This window comes from Microcaecilia unicolor, chromosome 4 (assembly GCF_901765095.1).
Source record: "Microcaecilia unicolor chromosome 4, aMicUni1.1, whole genome shotgun sequence".
Taxonomy (NCBI): Eukaryota; Metazoa; Chordata; class Amphibia; order Gymnophiona; family Siphonopidae; genus Microcaecilia; species Microcaecilia unicolor.
Window position 1 is genome coordinate 250,749,362 of NC_044034.1, and position 20,859 is coordinate 250,770,220.

At 45.1% G+C, this 20,859-nt stretch overlaps 1 protein-coding gene across 1 annotated transcript in view; it reads left to right on the top strand.

Moving 5' to 3' along the window:
• The window catches only part of LOC115469687 (multidrug resistance-associated protein 5-like), a 416,281-nt gene that overhangs the window by 264,510 nt on the left and 130,912 nt on the right, over window positions 1-20,859 (top strand). Inside the window, 1 exon segment of the mRNA XM_030202474.1 lies at window positions 10,800-10,953. Coding sequence (XP_030058334.1) covers window positions 10,800-10,953 — 154 coding nt within the window.

The following is a 20,859-nucleotide window of genomic DNA, read 5'->3' on the forward strand; positions in this document are numbered from 1 at the left end:
CCCATCCAGAAGCCCACCAGACCACAGCCATCATTTTGATTACAAAAGAGTAATCAAAATGCTGGCAGATCATGGTGGTGGGCTTCTGGGTGGGGGTGGGCTCTTCACTGCAGGGCAAAAAGAGGTATATTTTAATAATTAAATGTATACATTTTTTGCCCTAGGCAGTGAAGTGGTTACCACCCCACCCAGAAATTCCACAACAATAAATTTTAATAGTGCCCAGGCCCCAGCTAGCTTAATTTAAAAAAAAATTACAAGATGATGTTAAAATTATATGATGTAAAAAAAAGTATTTACAATTTTATTACCTGCTGCTGGGCTGGGCTGGCGGCTGCTGCTGCTTGGCAGTAAAGTTACTCGATTCTGGATGGAATGATATAGATTCCAAGTTCTTTCCCAATAAATTCCCACGTTTCAGGGCAGGGCCAGACTGAGGCTCGCACTAATCAATAGTCAACCCCCTGTGTGCCGTGCGTGCACGTGCAGCTATGCCCTCAGATGCCACGAGTGACAAGCGAGCCGACGTCGGAGCGGAGCGAGAGCGAGGCTGAGCACGCCCGCCACCGTGCACAGCCACATCCACGTAGGATGGATGGAAAAGAAAAACAACTACAACGCGCCTGGAGAGATCAGCTGAGCCTTCCCTGAGCGGTGCCCGTGACGTGGTAGTACGCTTACACTAGCTAGGCTGCTCCACTGCTGCAGTCAGTGAGTATGTTGTTATGTGCGCTTGCTTGGGTGGCGTGGTGGGCGGTCCTGAGCCAAAATCGGGCTAGAAGGAAGGAACATCCTGGAGAGATCAGCTGAGCCAGAGCGCGAGCGGGTGCTGTCTCTGCCGTACGCTAGGCTGCTGCTGCTGCAGTGTGCGTGTGCTTGGGTGGGCGGGCCTGGGCCGAAATTGGCCTGGGCCCCTGCTCTCTATATATCACTAAGGAGATTAATTCACCTTCTCTCTCCCTTAAACTTGTTCATCAAGCTTCTGGCACTGTTAACAGTAGCAGTGTTGAAAGAATAATCAAGAAAGCATTGTCAATTAGCTGATACCCATAGATTGAGATGAGTTTTATTCTAGGGCTCTCCTTTGTAAGATTAATCCATTGAATTAGGCCTACAACCAACCAGTACATCAGGGGAAGAAAAGGAAAAAAAATCCTATACATTGAAGGAAAAAGCTAAATCACTGAATCACCAATATGTAAGGAAGTACATTGAATTCCACCCACAGAGTAAATCTGAACAGGTTCTCAGATCTTACACTAAAACTACCTGCTTCCAATATCCCACAGAACAGGTGCAAGAGAAAAAAATTGGATTGGTACTTTGACAGGCCATTTTTTAATTTCACAAGTACAAAAGCCCCTACACGTGGAACTATGGTAAAGAAACAAAGACCCCCTAAAGTGACTGCTTTCATTATAGCTTCTGCCTCTGTCCAGACCAAATCCTTGGACCAAGACAAGATTCTGGTTTCATGTGATAAATGTATGTACATTGAATCCCTCATGAAAGAAGCATAAGAACTAAGAGAAGTGGCAAGACTAAGAAACATCTGGGACAACTGGAAATTTGTCACAGAGATGCAAGTCAAAACATTAGGGACTTCCAGCAAAGGGAGAGAAGATCTTGGGCAGACAAAGCACAGCTGGGCGCAGGTCACCATGTCCTGCAAGATCAACCCTCCAACTCTGTCTTCTGTTGAACTAAAGAATCAGTTTGCAGCCCTGGAGGTAGAACATCTAAAAAACAGGAGGAAACAACGCCAAAAATGCCAACACCGCTGGACAAGTGGCCAAAAAGAAGCGAAAGGTAGTGGTGGTTGGAGATTCACTTCTGAGGGGTACTGAAGCGCCCATCAACCGACTGGACAAGTTGTCCATGGAGGTGTGCTGTCTGCCTGGTGCCAAGATTCGTAATGTTGTGGAAAGATTGCCTAGATTCATCAAGCCTACTGACCACTTTTATATGCTACTCATCCATGTTGGCACAAATGATACTGCTAAGCAGTGCTTTTTTTGTAGAAAAAAAGGTGCCGGTACTCATTGTGGGCGGGGTCACCACATATGGCTCAACCCCTATGATAGCCACACCCACATTGGCCACACCCCTTATAGCAGCCATGGCGCATATAAACAGACATCATTGAAAATATACTAGTACAGGAGAAAAAAATAACATGATTTTTTTCATTATAAATAATTTCTGTAAGCTGCTACAGCTCCAGTATACCCAGTGCAAAATAAGACAGCAGATGTAAACACTAAAATGAAAATAAAATGATTTTTTCTACCTTTGTTGTCTGGTGACTTTGTTTTTCTATCCATATTGGTCCCAGCCTCTGATTCTGCTGCTCTCTATCTGTTCTCTTAACTCCATTTCTAGAGCTTCCTTTCCATTTATTTCTTTCCTTTCCTCTTCTTCATTTCTTGCCCTACATCCATAAGTAAAAGCTGGATCCTCCTCTGCGGAATTGACTGGAGGAGGTACAACATGGATCCAGCTTTGGCCTATTTTCTCCATCCAAGTGCAGTTTTTCTCCTCTCTTTCCTTTCCCTCATCTCCATCCATGTGCATCTTCTTTTTTTCTTTCCTCCGCTCCATCCATGTCCAGCATTTCTCCTCTCTCTTCCCTCCCCTGTATCCATATAAAGAAATAATTCTCTCTCCCCTCTCCTCCATCCAAGTGCATTTCTCCTCTCTCCCCGCCAACCCCTCCATACATCCATCCATCCATGTCCAGCATGTCTCCTCTCTCCCCTGCTCTCCCCTCCCATGTCCAGCGATTCTCCTCTGTCCCCTGTCCTCCCCTGCCATTTATGACCAGACATTCTCCTCTGTCCCCTGTCCTCCCCTGCCATCCGTGACCAGCCATTCTTCTGTGCTCCGTCCTCCCCTGCCATCTGTGACCAGCTATTCTTCTCTGCCCCCTGTCCTCCCCTGCCATCTGTGACCAGCCATTCTTCTGTGCTCCGTCCTCCCCTGCCATCCACGACCCATTCTTCTCTGTCCCCTGTCCTCCCCTGCCATCCATGTCCACTGATTATCCTCTCTCCCCTCCCCTATCCTTCATGTCCAGCAATTTTCTCTTCCCTGCCCTCCCCTTCTTCTCCAGCCCCAGCATCAGACCCTCAGCCCCAAACCTCAGCGTCTGTCCTTGGTCCCTTTTTCTCCCAGCCACAGAGTCAGACTCTTCTCCCTAAATCAGCTCCCTTCTCCCAGCCCCAGCAAAATACCCTTCTCTCTCCTCAACCCCTAGCGCCCAGCATGTGCCCTGTTCTCCCATCCCCAGGGTCTGCCATTCATCCAACCCCCACATCAGACCTTCTCCCCACCCGACGTCGAGATCCAGCGCCCCTGCCCCAGCTGCCCGCCCTCTTTGCTTCCCGACAGCCCTGCTTTCCGGTCCAAACCTCCCCCCCCCCCCCCCCCGCGATGCGTTTCAATCTTTTATTTATTTTTTTTACTTGCAGTCACAGCGCCGGCGTTGTTGAGAGGACCAGGCTCGCCTCCTCATGCTTTCCTTCCCTTCGCTGTTCCGATTCGCTGCCTCTCAGTGTCCTGCCTTCCTGTGACGTGTTTCCTGTTTCCGCGAAGGCGGGACACTGAGAGGCAGCGAATCGGAACACCGAAGGGAAGGAAAGCATGAGGAGGCAAGCCTGGTCCTCTCAACAACGCCGGCGCTGTGACTGCAAGTAAAAAAAATAAATAAAAGATTGAAACGCGTCGCGGGGGGGGGAGGTTTGGATCGGAAAGCAGGGCTGTCGGGAAGCAAAGAGGGCGGGCAGCTGGGGCAGGGGCGCTGGATCTCGACGGGCGGCAGGAACGCAAGTCAGGAACCCTAGGGAAAAAAGGTGCCGATACGCCGTACCGGCGCATACCGGCACAAAAAAAGCACTGCTGCTAAGTATCGTACTGAACATATCATACGAGACTTCATAGCTTTGGGTAGGAGGGTGAAGCACCTAGGTACGCAGGCGCTGTTCTCATCTATTCTCCCTGTCGAAGGTAAAGGCCGAATGAGAGAAGCTCGCATCCTGGAGATAAATGCATGGCTGCGTGGATAGTGCAGACGAGAGTGCTTTGGTTTCCTAGACCATGGGATGATTTTCCAAGAGTTACTGAGCAGTGATGTTGTCCACTATCAAGGAAGGGATGGTGTGTCTTCAGCAAAAGACTGGCTAAAGTACTAAAGAGGGCTTTAAACTAAAATTGATGGGGATGGGTAAAAAAGGCCAAAAAGCCATAAATAACCCCAAGGAAGGTAGGACATTAAATGCCTCTATAGAACAGGAAAAAAAGAGTAACACCTGGAGAGCTAGCCTTTATGTTAGAAAATTACATAAAAGTAAGAGGAAAAGAAAGCCGCTCTGGTACTCGAACGTAGTAGCTGAAAAGATAAGGGAAAGGAGGTTAGCCTTCACACGTTATAAGACAACTCAGGCAGATGAAGACAGACAGGAATACCTGGATGAGCAAAGAGAAGCTGGAAAAGCTGTCAGGAAAGCAAAGAGGCGAATGGAAGAAAAGATAGCTAATATGGTAAAATTGGGGGATAAGTATAAGTGAGAGTGGGATGTTTGACCACGGAAATTCAAATCCTGGAGACAAGAATCTTAAAAAGCTTGTTTATTGATGAAAAGACTCTTTTCATCAATAAACAAGCTTTTTAAGATTCTTGTCTCCAGGATTTGAATTTCCGTGGTCAAACATCCCACTCTCACTTATACTTGTGTTTTCCTGTGGGGAGTTCAAGTTCTCCGCTTGGCTGCGGATTCTTCTGAAAATTGGGGGATAAGACATTTTTCAGATATGTAAGTGACAGGAGGAAGTGCCATAATAGCATTCTGAGGCTCAAAGCTGAGGGAGAGAAATATGTGGAAGATAATAAGGATAAAGCTGAACTGCTTAACAATTATTTCTGCCCTGCTTCATGGATGAAAGGCAGGGGGAATGACTGCAGAAAACAAATGATAAAGGGGATGGATGTATGGTAGACTAAGACCTGTTGTTTGAGTGCCCTTGGTATGGGACGTAGAGTAACTGATTGGGTTAAAAATTGGTTGAATGGAAGGAGACAGGGGTAGTGGCAAATGGAGCTGGCTGTGAAGAAAGGGATGTTGTCAGTGGAGTACCACAGGGATCGGTCCTTTGGCTGGCTCTTTTTAATGTCTTTGTGAGCAATATTGCGGTGGGGCTATCTGGTAAGGTTTGTCTCTTTGTGGATGATACCAAACTCTGCAACAGGGTGGACACCCTGGAAGGTGTGAATGACATGAGGAAGGACCTAGCAAAGCTGGAGAAATGGACCTATATTTGGCAACTAAGATTTAATGCTAAAAATGCAGGGTCATGCACTTGGGTCACAAGGAATCCAAGGAAACGGTACAATATAGGGGGTGAAGTGCTTCAGTGTACAAAGGAAGAGTGGGACTCGGGGGTGATTGTGTCTGATGACCATAAAGCTTCCAAACAGGTAGAAAAAGTGATGGTCAAAGCCAGAAGGATGCTTGGGTGCATAAAGAGAGGGATGACTAGTAGGAAAAAGGAGGTGATAGTGCCCTTGTATAAGTCTCTGATGAGGCCCCATCTAGAGTACTGTATGCAGTTCTGGAGATCGCACCTACAGAAAAATATAAACAGGATGAAGTCAGTCCAGAGGGTGGCTACAAAATTAGTAAGTGGTATTCAACACAAAAAATATAAGGACAGGCTTATAAACCTCAACACGTATACACTGGAAGAGAGGAGGGAGACATGAGATAGGATAGAGATGTTTAAATATCTTGAGGGCATTAATGTGCAGTAAGTGAGCCTTTTTCAACTGAAGGAAAACTCTGGAATGAGCGGGCATACGATAAAGTTAAGAGGGAATAGGCTTAGGAGTAATCTAAGAAAGTATTATTTCACAGAAAGGATGGTGGAAGCATGGAATGGCCTCCCAGTGGAGGTTGTGGAGTCAAGCACTGTGTTAGAATTTAAGAAGGCATGGAATAAGCACGTGGGCTTGCTTAGGAAAAGGAAGAGTTAGGGGTTTCAGAGGATGGGCAGACTGGATGGGCCATTTGGCCTTTATCTGCCGTCATATTTCTATGTTTCTGTTTACTAACCAAATTTGAATATGGTGAAAAAAAGATAACAAACTATCTACTTCAACCTCTAATATTGTTGAACAGAATACAAACAAAATGAATCTGAGGCTATGTTAAAACCCTGGGGAAAACCAACGGAAGAAGGGTCTAACCATAAAAATTTAGTTTTATCATGGTTGTTTGAGATAATTGTATAAAGTCTATTGTTCAATCAACTGTACGCACTTAGTAATAATTCTCAAAGTATCATGCCAATCTTGCTGTAGTAGAGTAATATCATCTGTGGATATGAAATAAGGAATATCAAGTTGTTCCAGGAGTAAGACATTAAATAATGAAGGAGACAGAGCGGAGTTAGATGTCAATTCTCCGTCTTTCTGAGCTATGTAATTATGAGAAGTTAAAAAACACTTAAACCAAGATAAGGTGATCCCCGTGATACCCAATGCATTTAATCTAGTAAGTAAAAGATTGTGGTCTACTATATCGAAAGCTCATGATGGATCAAACTGGATAACCACAGCATTATGGCCTTGAGCTAATAAAGCTTTACCATATGCCACCAAATCCCCAATCACAGTCTCTGTACAATACAATTTTTGAAATCCAGACTGAAATGAATGTAGAATATTATAATCAAGGAGGTATTTATCAAGAAGTTTAATGACATATCCTTCCATTATTTTTGCAAATATTGGAATTGAAGCAACCGGATGATAATTCATTATATCCAGCTCTCCCTTAGGATTTTTTGGAATTGGAGTCAGAGCTATCTCACTACAGCACTTGAGCCTTCTCTCCTTGCTTTCTGCTCTCTTCCAGCTCCATTCCCCATATTCATGTGGTCTGTACTCCAACCATCCCTACTACCCCCTGAAGTCTCTCTCCTAGTCCCCTCCCCCTTTATTCCCCTCTCCCTATCTTCGTCCTTTCAAATAACATCTGTCACAGACATTCTGGCCTCCGCCAACAATCCCCACCCCACTAGAACAGGTTCTTACTGTCCCTCTTCTCGATGCCTATTTTCCACAATTCCACCCCTATAATGCACCCACCACTCATTCTTTAATCCACCACTTAAATCTCTCTGCTGAACCAAAACTACTTTCCATCCCCATCCCCATTCCCATTCCCATTCTGTCTTCCCAGAGCCCCAGTACCCAACAAACCTACTTAAACTCACTACTTGCACCCTACCAACCCCACTATCTCTCTTACCGCCCACAGGCACCATAAAGTTACTCTCCTTTCCTCCATCACCTCTTTCTACTCATGAAGTGAAATCCATATACCCAGTACTAGTCCTATCAGCTAAGATGAACTTCCTAGCCCTGAAACCCCCTGCTCCCCAACTCAAATCCCTACCTCATTATCTAGCCCCACACACATAAGACCAGGTCCACCTCAAAACAGTCACTCACTCATACAAACTCTGCACTCAAAACTCCTCATCCAGCCACCCAGCCATCCAAACATACTGTGTACATGACCATGACCATGTCCAGTCCAACTTTTGTTTTGCCTTTGTGGTCCAGGCTTCTCTGTCCAAAGTTCCTGTTCTCTCTAGATTGCTCAGTGTTGTCACCATTCATCTGTTTTGGCCTGCTCAGAAAACACGTAATGCCATGTATATGACTTGCAGCATCACTGGATATTGAAGAATAAAATTGATTTTCTCCAAGGCAAGAAGGATTAGAATATCCTCACTAATGGGTGACATCATCGAGGGACTTCCAGTGCAGAGACACCCTCCAGTGTTCTTTTTTCTAGAAGCCTTTGGAAGCGGCCATCCATGCATATGCACATCTTCCAGCCTGTCATTGTAGTGCAGGACCAGGTCGGTCTTCACTTTTCTGCGGAGCAGTTAAGACACTTTTTCTGTTTTCTCCCTCAGCTCATGTCAAACGTCTGCAGTGGTTCTGCTGCAGTTTCCTTTTTTTGTTGCCTCTTTGTGTAAGTCTCTTAGGCAAGGCCAGAATCCTCTCCTTTAATTTTCTCAGGGTTTTTTTTTTCAGTTTTTAGAAGTTTCTGTTATTTTCCATGGCTCACCTCACCCTCTTAGGCCTAGAACTACACCATTGGGGTTTCATTTTCAAAATCGAGCTGTTTGATTTCACCTCAGCTATTTTTCCAACTATGTCTCAGAAAACTCCCAGTGGTTTGAAAAAGTGCACCTGGTGCATCATGATCATGTACCTCATGGGCACCCATAAGTGGTGCCTGCAGAGCCTGGGGCCCCACCTTAATCCCCCTGTTTGGGTCTGATATTCAGCTGGCAGAGATCATCATTTTGCTGACCACCGCTGGTGTTAAACCAAGAAATTCAATTCTGGACCATGTCCATGCACTGGCATTGAGTTTACAGAGCCGGCTGACGCCTAGCCTGTTAAGTGTGATATTCAGCACTTAACCGGCTATGGGTTACCACATAAAGACAGAACTGACTTTTACGTGGTCCTATTTATGTGGTTAACCTGGATAGTTATGTGCTGAGTCTTGGCACTTAACCAGTTAAGTGGCAACTCCACCCCCAGAATGGCCCAAAATAGCTGGTTTTCAGTTCGGCACTAACTGGTTATTTTCACTAGTACTAATCAATTAAATGCCACAGAAAAATAGCAGTTAGCCCCAAATAAGTGATTTAACTGTCCAGAAGCCATTTCTGGCCAGTTAAATTGCTTTGAATATTAACCCTTCTGTTCAAAAATGTCAAAGAGGGAGATTAAAGTTTTTCAGAAGAAATTGCAGAGTCATGGAATCGGAGGTAGGGTATTATTATGGATTAAGAACTGGTTGAAAGATAGGAAGCAGAGAGTAGGATTGCGTGGCCAGTATTCTCAGTGGAGGAGGGTAGTTAGTGGAGTCCCGCAGGGGTCTGTGCTGGGTCCGTTGCTTTTTAATGTATTTATAAATGACCTAGAGATGGGAATAACTAGTGAGGTAATTAAATTCGCCGATGACACAAAATTATTCAGGGTCGTCAAGTCGCAGGAGGAATGTGAACGATTACAGGAGGACCTTGCGAGACTGGGAGAATGGGCGTGCAAGTGGCAGATGAAGTTCAATGTTGACAAGTGCAAAGTGATGCATGTGGATAAGAGGAACCCGAATTATAGCTACGTCTTGCAAGGTTCCGCGTTAGGAGTTACGGATCAAGAAAGGGATCTGGGTGTCGTCGTCGATGATACGCTGAAACCTTCTGCTCAGTGTGCTGCTGCGGCTAGGAAAGCGAATAGAATGTTGGGTGTTATTAGGAAGGGTATGGAGTCCAGGTGTGCGGATGTTATAATGCCGTTGTATCGCTCCATGGTGCGACCGCACCTGGAGTATTGTGTTCAGTACTGGTCTCCGTATCTCAAAAAAGATATAGTAGAATTGGAAAAGGTACAGCGAAGGGCGACGAAAATGATAGTGGGGATGGGACGACTTTCCTATGAAGAGAGGCTGAGAAGGCTAGGGCTTTTCAGCTTGGAGAAGAGACGGCTGAGGGGAGATATGATAGAAGTGTATAAAATAATGAGTGGAATGGATCGGGTGGATGTGAAGCGACTGTTCACGCTATCCAAAAATACTAGGACTAGAGGGCATGAGTTGAAGCTACAGTGTGGTAAATTTAAAACGAATCGGAGAAAATTTTTCTTCACCCAACGTGTAATTAGACTCTGGAATTCGTTGCCGGAGAACGTGGTATGGGCGGTTAGCTTGACGGAGTTTAAAAAGGGGTTAGATAGATTCCTAAAGGACAAGTCCATAGACCGCTATTAAATGGACTTGGAAAAATTCCGCATTTTTAGGTATAACTTGTCTGGAATGTTTTTACGTTTGGGGAGCGTGCCAGGTGCCCTTGACCTGGATTGGCCACTGTCGGTGACAGGATGCTGGGCTAGATGGACCTTTGGTCTTTCCCAGTATGGCACTACTTATGTACTTATGTACTTATGTACCAGACACGTTGTAACAGCCTCCATCGAGCCGATACGTCAAGCTCCATCTCTGGACGTCTTCAAATCTAAGCTAAAAGCCCACCTTTTTGATGCTGCTTTTAACTCCTAACCCTTATTCACTTATTCAGAACCCTTATTTTATCATCCTCACCTTAATATTCCCTTATCTCTTGTTTGTCCTGTTTGTCTGTCCTAATTAGATTGTAAGCTCTGTCGAGCAAGGACTGTCTCTTCATGTTCAAGTGTACAGCGCTGCATACATCTAGTAACGCTATAGAAATGATAAGTAGTAGTAGTAGACAAGGTCATTAATTTGGTCCCATTCACTTCTATGGGCATGACTACACTGGCAGATTCCTCAGCCTTTACCAATGGTGGCCCTCAAGGAATCCCTCCAGGCTGTGATGCAGGAAGAGATAGGAAGGGACGTTGTCAACCAATTAAATGATGTAGTCCAGAGCTAGCTTTGAAACAAATGTATTAAATAGATATCAAAGTGCATGCAGACTTGACATAGAGCCATGTTTCGGCACAAGATGCCTGCTTCAGGAGTCAATATATCTGTTGTAGAATATATCTGTATATTTTACAGATGCTAAGACTTTAGAAAAACCAAATAGAACTTTTCTGTGAGCCAAAACACTGTAAACATTGTACTAGCTAGTTAGGTATTATTATTTCAGTAATTTAAACTAATATACAAATGAGTAATCCAACAGTTAAATAATTTTAAATATGTTTCAAACTCTTTTTTTTCTTTCTTTAGTTGATGTGCGTCTACCCTATCAAGTTGAACTGCTAATACAGAATCTGATTTTGGTTTTACTTTGCATTGGAGTCATTGGTTCAGTCTTTCCATGGTTTCTTTTGTTTGTCTTCCCACTTGGTGCATTGTTCCTGATACTGAATAAAGTTTCAAGGTAATAATTAGCAGAGTTATTGTACAGAAAATATATGGTTTATTGTACTTGTTATATACAGCCTTTTCTGAAGGCATAATAAAGCAGTGAACAAACTAAAATCAGTTTAGAAAAGAACTCCATCCTTTGCAGGAACACGAGAGGTGTTAAGTATAGAGGACTGCTCAATCCTTTAAGAGTCGTGGAGGGGCATTTTCAATATAACATCTAACTCCGATTTTAGACGTCATGATAAAAATGGTCATAAATCAAATCATATAATTTAAAAAAAATAGACGTTTTTGTGCATTCCAAAATACAGAAAATGGACGTATAGAAGTGGTACATCCAACATGTAGCTCAAAAAGTGTATTATTTCGGTCTGAGGTTATAGAATGTCCAGTGCGGAAATGGCCCCACACGCATTGTAAGATGTGCACAATCATGGCAGAACATCCTCTTCACGTGCAAGGCGCCCATATAAGGCTCTGCACATGGAAGGACATTCATTCCCAGAGCAAAATGGCTCTTAGGAGGGAGCCAAATTATAGCTTGGGGCACATGGAATCACAACTTCATCTCTTTTGTGGAAGTTGTTGGATTATTTGTAGTAAATAATTAGCAGATCTTAGTACACACAGCTTCAGCTTTAGAAATGTTAATTTCTTTCTTCATCTCTCTCTCATTCACCCCTGAATAATTCACTGCTGAGTCACTTTAAAGTTGAAGTAACAAAACATCTGTTTACTCACAGTTTGTAGTTAGATTATAATCAGACAGGCTTATATATACATATTACTATACATTTGTATTATCAGCTCCTTCCATGTGCTTAGATGGTAATGGATGCTCACACCACCATAGATCCTCTCAGGTTAGGAGAGATCATGAGCTCCATGTGCTCCATGTGCTGCATCTGCTGCATCTAACTGTGTCTGACCCCCACAGGAAGTTGCATAGCTGTGTGACCTCTCTAAGTAATTCACATCAGAGGTCACAGAGTAATCACAGAGAAATAATAGGTGACAGGCAATGCATGTAAAATACAATTACATTCCAACAAACCCCTTCTCATGCATAACTGTCATGCAATTATTTATTCATACAAAGTCCAAGCTTTATACGCAGATTCACAAAATGTTCTCTGGGTAACGGTTTGGTCATGATGTCAGCTGTCATCTCACTGGTGTGACAATAGTGTAGACTGATGACCCCTTCTTTCGCCAACTCTCGCACGTTGTGGTATTTCGTTGCGATGTGCTTGGTGCGTGACTGAACCTTGTCATTCTGTGACAGTCGGATGCAGCTCTGATTATCTTCCATTATCTGGATTGGTCTCTTTTCAGCTATTCCAAAATCCAGCAAAAGTTTTTCAATCCACATCAGTTCTCTGCACGCTTCCGATACGGCCACGTATTCAGCTTCTGTAGAAGACAAACTCACAATACTTTGTTTATGACTGGCCCATGAAATTTGTACATTTCCATACATAAACACATATCCACTTGTGGATTTATAATCAGAATGATCCCCTGCCCAATCTGAATCACAGTAACATATTAGTTTTGGATTACTATTGGCTGAAATCTTTAATTTACAATCAATGGTACCCTTTAAATACCTTACCATCCTTTTAACTGCAGTCCAATCTGATTTGGTAGGTGAGCTGACCCTTCTGCTCAAAATTCCTACTGCATTTGCTATATCAGCCCTGTATGTGGTAGCTAGATATAAAAGCTTACCTATGGCTGATCTATATTGGATGTTATCTGGTAAAGGTTCTCTTACTGTTTCATCCTTCAGAAAATCAGTGATCATGGGAGTGCTTACAACTTGGGCATCTTGCATACCTAAACTTTCAATAAGCTCATTTATTTTCTGCTTCTGGCTTAGAAGATAAGAACCATCATTTTGTTTCTCAATTTCTATACCAAGATAGTATGACACATTACCAAGTTCTTTTATCTCAACATTGAGGTTTAAACACTTTACAATGTCCTTGTACTCTTGCTCACTTTTGCTTGCAATGAGCAGATCATCAACAAAAGCAAAAATGTATGCATATTGTCCATTTGTGCACCTAGTGTACAAGCATTTATCTGCTTCACCTTGCTTAAATCCTAAATTTGTCAATATTTCATGCAATTTTTCATTCCAACATTTTGCACTTTGCTTTAATCCATAAAGACCTTTGTTTAATTTACACACTAGCTGTCTTTGTTTTGTATTTATGAAACCTGTTGGCTGTTCCATGTACAAGTCTTCAGTTATATCTCCATGAAGAAACGCTGTTTTCACATCAATGTGGTTGACTTGCATGCCTTTTGAGACTGCAATGCTCAGAAGTGTTCTGATTGTCGTGTGTTTCACTACAGGTGCAAACACTTCATCAAAATCTTCTCCATATTTTTGAAGATATCCCTTTGCCACTAATCTGGCCCCATACCTTTCCACTTTTCCCTGTGCATTCCTTTTCAACTTGAATACCCATTTGCATCCTATAGCTTTCTTGCCAGGAGGTAATTTTGTAAGAATCCAAGTATTATTTTTATCCAATGCATCAATTTCTTCTTGTGCAGCTTTATGCCATTCAGCAGCTTCTTCTGCTGACATTTTCTCAATCTCATCCCATGTTAAGGGCTCTTGAGCTTCTGCTGACTTTGTTAGGTAAGACAGTCTTGGGGGTGGAACACCTTTGTTTTCCCTGGATGAGCGTCTGACTACAGGTTGGTCCGACCTTTCTGCATCCTCTATATCTGAGAGTTCTTCTCCAATTGATTCCCCTTCTCCAACTGTACTGTCTTCTTCAATGATCCTTTCTGTGTCTGTTTCCTCTGCCTGTTCCTCGTTAGATACAGATGAGTTGCTTTCAGACATCTGCCTTGGTATGGCATTTATATACACTGGCATGTCTATTATGGTTCTAGTTTCATATTCTGGATGATAAGGCTCATCTGGGATAATCCAGCCTTTATCAACCCTTTTGTTTTCATCAAAATATGTAACATGTCTTATGCCAACAATGCCAGTTTTCAGATTCAAAATTCTATATCCTTTGTGTCCTGGAGCATAGCCAACTAAAATGCCCCTTTCTGTTGTGGAATCCAGCTTATGCCTTCTTTGCTTTGGTACATGAGCATATGCTGTACTTCCAAATGTTCTTATGTGTGACAGGTTTGGCTTCCTACCATGCCATGTCTCATGTGGTGTGCGCTCAGCGCCTTTAGTTGGCATTCTGTTTTGTAGGTACACTGCTGTGAGAATGGCTTCCCCCCATAATCTTTTAGGGAGATTGCTATCTGACAGCATACATCTGGTCATTTCCACAATTGACCTAAATTTTCTCTCTGCAACAGAATTTTGCTCTGGTGTATAAGCTACTGTTGTGATATGCTGAATGCCTTCTTGTTCTAGAAATGTGCGCATGCTTTGTGAAGTGAACTCACCACCATTGTCGGTCTGAAGAACCTTTGGTTTTCTTTCAAATTTATTGCTCACCATGGCTACGTATTTCTTCAGCATGTCTGTGACTTGACTTTTTTTCTTTCAGCAAATAGGCCACACAATATCTAGAGAAATCATCCAAGAATATTAGCACAAATCTGTTATTTCCCAATGATGGGATATTAAACGGTCCACATAAGTCACTGTGTATTAAGTCCAGCACTTTATTACTCCTATTTCCTGTGTATGCAGGAAATGAGGGTCTCACACCTTTTTGAGTAACACAGTCTATGCATTTCTCCATTTTACCAGCATCTGCACTTATCTGAATGCCGGTGGCTAGTTGCCCACTGTGAAGATCCTGGATCACCTTAGAATCACGATGTCCCAGGCGGCGGTGCCAGATTTCCAGACTACATTTTCCATCATTCTTCCTTACTTGCGCCATATGTGAGGCTTCACCTGAAATGTTCAGCTTATAAACATCATTATGCATAAAAGCTTCAGCATACACTTCATCATTTTTAGAGATTGTGCACTTACTGTTTTCAAAATGAATCACAAATCCCTTCTTATCTAATGTAGATACACTAAGCATATTGCAAACTGCTTGGGGAATATACAAGACATCACTTACAGGAATTTCTTTAACTTCATTAGACACTTTGCATTTTAAGAATCCAATACCTTTTGCTTGGATCTTAGCAGTCCCTGCGTTTGCAGTTTTAAGAATACCTTCCTCTGGACACATTTCCTGAAAGAAATCCTTACAATTGGTTAAATGGCATGTACTCCCTGAATCCAAAATCCAAGTACTTTCATTTGAATTATTATTTACCATAGTCAAAGATTTTTCTGCCATTAGAAAGCCCTTGTGTTTATCTTTGTCCTTCATACATTTCCTGGTTTGAAAATTCTTTAGTTCCATTGGCTTAGGTGAGCTAGAGGGAGTGTTTTGTGTTTCCTTACACCATTTAGATACATGTCCCTCCTTTCCACATGAGTAGCAAATCAGCTTGCCCTTGGGTGGAGTTTTCCCATAGCTCCGCCTTCCTCTGTTCTTTGCCAAGAAATTTGTTTCATTTCTCTCTGACTGACTTTGAGAACACATCTCCTCAGAATCATTTATTATGCATTCCTGCCTTAGTTTTGATGTTGTCTGTTCAAAAGATTGCCCTTCAATGGCCTCATTTACAGACCTAAAAACATCAAACTTCTTTGATAGTGAGGTAAAAAGAAATGCTCTTTTCAATGCATCACACATGGGAATTCCAGAAAGTTCTAGCTTTTGAAATGAAGACATAAGATGCATAATGTGATCATTACATTTACTTTTATCCCTTAATTTGGTTTCATTCAACTCTGCCAACCAAATTGGTTGCTGCTTTGCATATGTAGTTGCATACATAGTTCTCAGTTTATATAAAATGTCCTTTGGTGTATCTTTTCCCTCTACTAATATGGCTTGTTTCTCTGAGAGAGCTTCCAAAAGCATGCACTTCACATAATAGTTTGCATTGTCCCATTCAGCCATATTTTCAGCTGTTCTGTCTTGGTCTAAGCATATATTTAATCTTTTTGCTCGAAGGAGACATATGAATCTTAGTTCCCACTACCGATAATTAAACTCAGTTAATCTAGGCACCTTGAGAGAATAGAACAATAGTGAATTTCTTCCCTCAGCCATTTTCTTAGCCTTCTGTCTGCTGTGTGGGGGGAGAGAGAGACAGACTGAATCTTTCCTTTAAAACTTAAGAGAAAAATGTGGCCTTTTTTTCTGCCTGGTAATATTTCTCTTCTTTTTCAATTCCTGGACCCTGGGCCCATAACCCTTTTGTTGGATTATTTGTAGTAAATAATTAGCAGATCTTAGTACACACAGCTTCAGCTTTAGAAATGTTAATTTCTTTCTTCATCTCTCTCTCATTCACCCCTGAATAATTCACTGCTGAGTCACTTTAAAGTTGAAGTAACAAAACATCTGTTTACTCACAGTTTGTAGTTAGATTATAATCAGACAGGCTTATATATACATATTACTATACATTTGTATTATCAGCTCCTTCCATGTGCTTAGATGGTAATGGATGCTCACACCACCATAGATCCTCTCAGGTTAGGAGAGATCATGAGCTCCATGTGCTCCATGTGCTGCATCTGCTGCATCTAACTGTGTCTGACCCCCACAGGAAGTTGCATAGCTGTGTGACCTCTCTAAGTAATTCACATCAGAGGTCACAGAGTAATCACAGAGAAATAATAGGTGACAGGCAATGCATGTAAAATACAATTACATTCCAACAGAAGTTTACCCTGGTCATGGATGGAAGGGGATGGCAGGGGAGAGAGGAGAGTTGCTGGACATGGATGGATGGAGGGGAGGGCAGGAGACATGCTGGGCATGAATGGAGGAGAGGGAAGACAGGAAGGAGATGCACATGAATGGAGGGGAGAGCGGAGAAATGTTGGACATGGATGGAGTGGAGGGCAGGGAAGAGAAATGTTGGAGGGAAGGAAAGACAGAGGAAGGAGGTACACACGGATGGAGGAGAAGGGAGAGAGGAGAAATGCTGGACTTGGATGGAGGAGAGGGAAGACAGAGGAAGGAGATGTATATTGTGAGGAGCAAAGAAACTACAAAGCCCAGAAGGCAGTGCAGCATCAGCAGAGGGATCAGGGGGAAGGGAGAGGATTCTATGCAAGAAAGGGAGGAGCTGGGGGTTGATTGGGAAATGGAATCAGATGTGGGAAGGGAGGAGCCCCTAGATCGAGAGGAAGGGGAGGTGAGAATGGAACTGGAGGAGGTAGAAGAAAGAGAGAATGAGGAGGAAATGGAAGTGCTGGTGGAGGGCTCTTAAAGTGAGTTATGGACTGATCAAGAGAGAGTGAATGAAGACTTGCCTGCTTATTTTCGAAAGAGAAGGGCGGCCATCTTCCGACACAAATCAGGAGATGGCCGCCCTTCTCCCAATGCTGGCCAAATCAGCATAATCGAAAGCCGATTTTGGCTGGCTTCAACTGCTTTCCGTTGTGGGGACGACGAAAGTTCGAGGGGGCGTGTCGGCAGGGTAGTGAAGGCGAGATGGGGGCATGGTTAAGAGATAGCCGCCCTCGGCCGATAATGGATAAAAGAAGGACGGCCCTGACGAGCATTTGGCCGACTTTACTTGGTCCATTTTTTTTTTCACGACCAAGCATCAAACAGGTGCCCAAACTGACCTGACCACTGGAGGGAATCGGGGATCACCTCCCCTGACTTCTCCAGTGGTCACTAACCACCTCCCAACCCGAAAAAAAACAACTTCAAAAACTTTTGTCTTTTTTTTTTTTATAGAATATGTCCTTTGCTATGCCTCCGTCCCTGCGACGGCCTTCTCTGTGACTGCAGTTGAGGATGTCCAAAATGTTTCTGTGAGAAGGACATCCATGCCTTTGCTATGCCTCTGACACCCTTTTTATTTATTTATTTGGATTTTGGATCACAAGTAGCAGCAGTGGGATTTGAACTGGCCACCTCTGGACTACAAGACCAGGGCTCTAACCACTCCGCCACTCCAGGCCATTCCCTTGAAATTTGGCCATCCCTGTGGGGGAGGGGGGAAATATGCAGGTCCCTGGGGGGGAGGTATGTATGTGTCAGCGGAGGCATAACGAAGCCGTGGATGTCCTTCTTTCAAACATTTTGGACATCCTCAACTGCCGTCACAGTGAAGGCTGTCGCAGGGACGGAGGCATAGCAAAGGACATATTCTAAAAAAAAAAAGACAAAAGTTTTTGAAGTTGTTTTTTTCGGGTTGGGAGGTGGTTAGTGACCACTGGAGAAGTCAGAGTCCTCAACTGCCCCCCCCCCCCCCCCCCCCCAGGGATGGCCAAATTTCAAGGGAGTGGAGTAGAGTAGAGTAATGTGGAGGAGTGGCAGAGTGGCCTAGTGGTTAGAACACCGGTCTTGCAGTCTAGAGGTGGCTGGTTCAAATCCCACTGCTGCTACTTGTGATCGAAAATCCAAATAAATAAATAAAAAGGGTGTCAGAGGCATAGCAAAGGTATGGCTGTCCTTCTCACAGGAACATTTTGGACGCCGTCACTTCCCCCGGAAATCGTGTGCAAATGAGCTAATAGTGAGCAGCTCATTTGCATGCAGTTTCCTTCATGCATGCAACATTCCGTTCCAAATCGGTAAGGGAAGGGCTTTTTACATTCAGTTAGTGGGACCAGTGCACTACAAATGCTGGCTCCTCTCATGACCAAATGTCTTGGATTTGGCCGGTTTTGAGATGGCTGGCCTCGGTTTCCATTATCACTGAAAACCAATGCTGGCTATTTCAAACCCGGTGATCTCAACATTTATGTCGAGATTTGCCCGGCCCCAACTGTATTATCGAAAAAAAAGATGGCTGGCCATCTTTTTCGAAAATACGGTTGGCTCCGCCTATTTCCAGAGCCAGCCCCAGAGATGGCCAGCCACAAAGATGGCCGGCGCCGTTCGATTATGCCCCTCTTGGTGGACTGACCCTGTGGGTGGATGTAAGGAGAATTTATGCTGACAAATGAGGGAGGTGGGTCATTAGGTCTAAGAGTGAGAAAGTGACTTAGACCATATTGCTGTTGAATTGAACTGTTTAAAATGGCCACCAGGTAGGAAGCTCCATGATGAGCTCCGGGGGTCCTAGGGATTAGGACTTACCCGCGCTGTCCTGGACCCTCCTAAATCGCTCGGAGGTGAGGAGGAAAGGAGTGGCCATCGGAGGAGCCATCGAACGAGATCTGCGACAGCTTCCTTGGTCTCCGACGGCCCGGGGTTGACAGCGGCTGTCTGCCGCCTGTCTGCCGCGTGGCTGCGGCCTGCCCCCACTGTCGTCCGGCTCCCGCGGCCTCTCTGCCTGCCCCCTGCACTCCGGGGGAGCCCGGGCTCGGGGTTTCTGCGCGGAGGGGTTGGGCGGGCCATAGTCTGCCGCACTGGTCGCGCCCGTGGTCCTGTGCACTGCCGCCGCAATCCCCGGTCGGAACGGCCTGGGCGCGAACTGCAGTTGCTGATCACGCGACCGAGACGCCTGCAGTGGCTTCGGGGCACGACCGGGAACCGAGGGAGGCAGAGTCCATCAGCCCCAGCCTGTTCCAGCCCGCCGATCCAGCGACCTGTGCGTCGGGCCGACGGAGGCAGCGACAGAGACCGTGGCGAGGCAGAGTCCATCGGCCCCAGCTTGTTCCAATCTGCAGACCCAGCTTTTCCCTGCCTGCTGTGATCCATTGACCTGTTCCAGCCCACCTGCCTGTTCCGGTATATCTGTTCAGAGTGTTTCTGGCCACCTGACCCAGTTTCTCCCTGCTGTTCCATCCAGCCCATGCAGCCCGCCTGACCCAGCTTCTTCCTACTGCTCCAGTCCGCCTGATCCAGCCTCTCCCTGCTTGTTCCAACTACCTGCTCCAGCTTGTCCCAGTCCGTCAGATCCAGCTTCTCCCCGCTTGTTCCAGTCATCTGCTCCAGCTTGTTCCAGCCTGCCTGATCCAGCTCGTCCAGCCTCTCCCTCCTTATTCCAGCTACCTGCTCCAGCTTGCCGCAGTCCGTCAGATCCAGTTTCTCCCTGCTTGTTCCAGCCATCTGCTCCAGCTTGTTCCAGCCCGCCTGATCCAGCTCGTCCAGCTCGTCCCAGTCCATCTGCACCAGCTTGTTCCAGGCCGCCTGATCCAGCTCCTCCCCGTCTGTGCCAGCCATCTGCTCCAGCTTCTTCCAGCCCGCCTGATCCAGCTTATTCCAACCCGCCTGCTCAGCTTCTCCCTGTTTGCTCCAGTCCTTCTGCTTCAGCTGTGCCAGCCCACCTGATCCAGCTTGTTCCAGTCCACCTGATCCAGCCTCTCCATGCCTGTTCCAGCTACCTGCTCCAGCGTGTCCCAGTCCGTCGGATCCAGCTTATCCCTGCCTGTTCCAGTCATCTGCTCCAGCTTGTTCCAGCCTGCCTGATCCAGCTCGTCCAGCCTCTCCCTGCTTGTTCCAGCTACCTGCTCCAGCCTGCCGCAGTCCGTCGGATCCAGCTTCTCCCAGCTTCTCCCTGCTCGTTCCAGTCCATTTGCACCAGCTTGTTCCCGCCTGATCAGCTTCTCTCTGCTTGCTCCAATCCCTCCGCTCCAGCTGTTGCAGACCGCCTGATCCAGCTTCTCCCTGCTCGTTCCTGTCCGTCTGCACCAGCTTGTTCCAGCCCACCTGCTAGCTTGTCAGCCATTGACTTACTTGCCTGCCTCCTAACTTGTCAGCCATTGACTTACCTGCTTTCCAGCTTCTCCCTGCTCGTTCCTGTCCATCTGCACCAGCTTGCTCCAGCCCGCCTGCTAGCTTGGCAGCCATTGCCTTACTTGCCTGCTTGCTAACTTGTCAGCCATTGACTTACCTGCTCTCCAGTCCATCAATTCCACCAATTCCAAGCCTCCAATCCAGCTTTTCCGCTCTATCTATCTGCTTTTCACCTCAGTCACTACACATACACCTGT